This window comes from Limulus polyphemus, unplaced genomic scaffold, assembly GCF_000517525.1.
Source record: "Limulus polyphemus unplaced genomic scaffold, Limulus_polyphemus-2.1.2 Scaffold656, whole genome shotgun sequence".
Taxonomy (NCBI): Eukaryota; Metazoa; Arthropoda; class Merostomata; order Xiphosura; family Limulidae; genus Limulus; species Limulus polyphemus.
In genome coordinates, this window is record NW_013666266.1 from 6149 (window position 1) to 11073 (window position 4925).

The 4925-nt window shown below is 34.6% G+C and overlaps 1 protein-coding gene across 1 annotated transcript in view; it reads right to left on the reverse strand.

Moving 5' to 3' along the window:
* Positions 1 to 4244, reverse strand: part of LOC111085844 (probable glutamate receptor) — a gene marked incomplete at its 3' end in the record, with an annotated part of 9829 nt that extends 5585 nt beyond the window's left edge. The window contains exons 1-2 of the mRNA XM_022386281.1: positions 4184 to 4244; positions 3255 to 3376 (exon numbers count right to left, since the gene is read on the reverse strand). Of these exons, the coding sequence (XP_022241989.1) occupies positions 3255 to 3323 (69 nt within the window). The remainder of the gene's footprint in view (positions 1 to 3254; positions 3377 to 4183) is intronic.
* Between the last annotated feature and the right edge of the window lie 681 nt (positions 4245 to 4925).

Here is a 4925-nt window from a genome sequence, read left to right on the forward strand (position 1 = left end):
AGATAGCCCTCGTGTAGCTTTGCGCGAAATTCAAAACAAACACAAATTTTCACGACCATCAAGACAAACATAAATATGTATAGGACTAATTACGTTATATTCAAATGATTTTGAATATGGAAATAAGCAAGTAATCTGAAAGACAGCCGAAATAAAGTTTCGGTGGCATGATATGTATCAGAACTACAGTTTTTGACATTGTTGGTAGTGTATTGCTACCGAAAACTGATCACTTTCAGGAAAGGTATGTAACAGCCATTTCTGATGCAAAGTATTCATATACCTAAATCTATTGATGGCTCGCAGTTAATACTGAAGTGGAGGCAGGCGATATATAAACTTCATCTCTAAAAATACAGAACAGTAAAACAGATACTTTAAGCGACCCGATTTATTTATACGTGAATTCGAGTCATCGGTCTTTCAAAGCTGCAAACACATTTGTAACGTCGTCGTGCCAGACAAGGTGCAACAATTGTTCGAACTTTAAAACTCCGAAATAATCTCCAAATCGAAATAAATCGTCGCATGTTAACCAAGTCACTGCAGATCATAATGAAATTCACTTCTAACTGTTTATATTTTTAAAACCACCTCAAAATAAAAAAACATTAAATCCATATCATTCTTTCATCACCACGACCTTGCATCCTCCTTGTATTTGCAAAAACTTCTTTAAATGATTTTCACTGGTTGTTTAGACTTTGTTTGGCTGCATAAGCTGTGCGGTTGGCCTCAAAATCATTTTTAAACTCGGTTAGAAGGCTCGGCTTCTCTCGGCTGTTTCCGTCACAGCATTGAGAAATTGTACATATACAAAAAGAGCCGAGAAGCGCAACCCTTTGTGTCTCACACTGCAAGATGTCACTTCGATAAATAGCATGTAGCTGGACAAGATTTTTAAACGTTTTTCTAGAAAATGTGCAGTTTTCAAGAATTTTACAATAGAAAATATTATAGATATTAATAGAAAAAAATATATAAAGGGCATGACCTCCTTTGACCAATTGCCCTTGCTCAGATCATAAATATGTACTCAGATCGGAGATTTTGAATCCCCAAGACTGGGATATCCTCTGTACCTAATGGTATTGGAAAATAAAATAATTTGTATCAACTTGGAACAAAGGGTCTACCTAAAAAGAGACCTGCAAAAAGTCATATCTTAATCATGGTAAGCAAAGAGAGGCGTTTTAAAATGGGTGAGAATTAACGAACAGAAATGCCACTGGCAATTGAACTGCCGTACACGCGCTCCCAGGCAACAGTTGTAATATAATCAAAGGAGTGTAACCACCTGGAAACAAGGTTAACAGGGTATGGGTTCACCAGTATAAGGTTTCCAGTCATACCAAACATACCTCAAGCAGCGGGAAAATGAAACCGGTAGCCATCAGGCCCAGACGAAATATGTGGCGCCGAAATATGACGAAAACCGCGGAATACACTGACGTCCATGGAAAATGTACGAAAAACAGAATTTTCGAGGAATTGAATGGATTCAAGTTGTGAGAAAAAAATATTCCCTTCCGCCATAAATACAAAAGCACTGGCATAATCATGAACTACATAAACTTTAAAGCTAGTAATCATATAAATAAATGAGCTACATCTGGGTTCACATTTTAATATTTGCACGGTGCCTTGCTATAAAAGTTGTATTTCCAATTACACTCGAGCACAGTTTGACAGCTAACAGTATATCATTATCATTATTATAAAAATACTAATGACTCTTAATGAAAATGGCTTTGTTTTGGGACTATTTTTTTTCTTTTGGCACTGCGTAAGTAAACGCTTGTTTTAGTGTGTGCACAGGTGAATACGTTTCCTTCACAAGCGTTCAAAATGCATTATCTAAAGATATACGTTCATGATGCTATAAAAACACGTAGGTTCAAGAAGTCCTAATAGAAATTAATAAGAACCCTATAACCCGAGCGCTTTCGGAAGGTGGACCTTTCGAAAGCGCTCGGGTTATAAGGTTTTTATTAATTTCTATCAAGATATATATATCATCATCACAGTTGGCCAGTATTACAGGGGATTTTCTACCATTATTTTTTCCTTTATGTTTTGAGGGAAATTTAATAATTTTGGGTTAGTTTTTCACGTGTAAGTAAATTTCCTATACTTATTTCTTTAAGTAACGTATAAATGATCTATTTACCCTGAAGTGTGACATGTGCTGATCATGTAAAGCTTACGTTATCTGGTTAAACATTAACTTACAATTTAAGACTTCAACCTTATGGTTAAATTTTCACTTTTGTTACAGAGGTTAATCAACTCTAAATATTCGTATTCGTAAAACAACATAAAATTAAGTGTTCATTTCCGCAAATTTTCCGCGAAAGTTAGGGTGAAATGTTCCGCAGATTCTGTCTAGGTCTGATACTAATCATACTATTCCATACAAAGTCATACTGGTCCATATGCACGGTCGTCATGTAGAGTATGACTGGACATGGTGACATGGACGTTAACAACGTGGTGAGGCTCCAAAATCGTTTTAATATAACGTTCTTTAATATCACTGTTACTGTTCTCTCATGGCAATACTTATTTTAATGTTAAAATCTCGTTAATATTTTATTATTGAAACTAATATTTTTGTAACAATATCATATACGTGTCATGTTTCCCATCCAAAGACATCTAAATCCTCCATGGTAAACAGGAGGATTAACATTACACTTCCTGAACACCCAACAAATCGGTCAACTATCTAATTATTATATTTATTTTTTTCAGTTATAACCGTGCCTGGTCAGCAGCCTTAATCCTTAACAATGATATAAAACCGAAACGTCAGTTTGTAAATAAAATAAACATGTTATTTTTGTTTAATTAAAAAAATAAAATACAAAACAGTTTAGTTCAATGTGCCACATCCTACCCCAAAACTTAGCTGCTACTGTTGTTTGTATTCCTTCCTTAACCAGTACCAAATTCCGTTGGCTTATTCTCATTTATGTTTGTATCTTACATACAAGGTTCAAATGTAACTGAATGCGCGGCAAAGGGTGATTTTTTTTGTTACTCCTGTAAAAGGCAAGATAAAGTTATATCCAACAAGCAGAGATGTAGAAAAAAATTATAATGTGTTGTGGTTACATTAAACTTGTTTATTACATTTTTGTCTAAATAAAACTAAAATATTTTACATCATTTTCACATCGTTCAAGACTGGTACTTTATCTGACTGTTTTAGTATACAGTAGACACAAATAATTATTTCTATTTACACCCACCTCTTCCGCTACAACCCTGATATGTCGTGCTTGACTAGGCGTGTTTCTGAGAGGGAAGGAATAGGCCATACTGGTGTTGCAACTGGATTGTCGGATTGGAAATATCCTCTGAAATATGGGATCTATAGAAATATAAACATTTAGAAAGTATGTTGACGTTTCTGAAACAAACACAGACACTTGTTTACGAAAATTATTGTCTTTTTTCTCCCTCGTTTTTTTTTCAGCCCCTACGTGGCCCAGCGGTTAGCTTGAGAGCTTATAACGCTTTTCTTTCTTAAGCAGAGAAAGCACTTCTGTACTACCTGCCCAAAAGCACTTCTGTACTACCTGCCCGATGAGGGCACAAAACTACAAGTATTTTTTTAAAAAATTAGTTGCTATGTTTGATATTTAAAACTTGCTTCGTGGTTATTTTAACTTGAATTATAACATAAACAAACTTAATATAATTTAAAGTGCTGAGTAGTTTTGAAATGATAGAGTATAAAAAATATACACTAACGTCTGAATTTTAGTATATTCAATGTAAAATGACGATAAAAATTCGACATGGAGTATCGTGGAAACATATTTCTCTTTGGTTATATAGGTAAAGAAAGTTATTAATAAACAAACGACCCAATAGTAAAAAGAAAAAATCATAAAATCATCACGATTTTCTGAAGAGTTTGTTTGTGTTAGTGGAAAGCCCCAAAATAGAATAATTGCGCTGTGTTCACCTCAGGGATTGAGCCCCGCATTTTAGCGCTATAAGCCGTGAAGTTTATCAATGAGCCACTGGGGGAACTCTCTCTCAAAAAAAAAAACCTTTTTTTTTCGTGTAGTTAGAATTGGGGATGTGAAGTTATACAGAGAGTAATCTATGTGTGTTGTCTTAATAAATAAGAAATTCTGACAAATTAAATTAAAAGTATAAATTTACTTACCGTCCAAAGAAGCTATACTACCAGGAATTACATATATTAGTGGTGTACACCACACTAATATAATGTTCCTAATATTGTGTAACTTAACGCGTCTCATTATATTGATTGACAAAGTTTAATTCTAGTTCTTCTCAAACGAGCGCTTGGGTTTTATACTGACTCCTGTTATAAGGAAAATATAAAGCGATGACGAAAAGCTTTTAGCCTATGAAGTTATGTGGAGAGAGACGTGCACGTGCTGTAACTCGATAGAATATAGGCGGACGTTCCTACGGCATTCTATATACCACCTATCTCTCTCACACACACACATACGCATACCACGTACAGCAATCATGCAAATATAAACTTGGAAATAGCGATTTGTTTTTTTAAATTCTTCAGTAAATTATTTGTTTTATAGCGAACTTTCGACATATAACTGTTTGATTTTGATTTTAAACACAAATTTAAAAATCGACTCTTAAGCTAGAGATTATAGTTGATGAAATAACGAGAAGTAAAACGCAGATATTAATGAACAAATATGAAGTTATCAATGATCAGTAAAGCAGTTTCGTGTCTGCTGTTTAGATTTTAAGTTAAATAAATATTACTCAAGACAAAATAATCTCATCAGGCCCGGCATGGCCAGGTCGCGGGTTCGAATCCCCGTCCCACCAAACATGCTCATCCTTTCAGCCGTGGGGGCGTTATAATGTGACGGTCAATCCCACTATTCGTTGGTAAAAAAAAAAAAAAA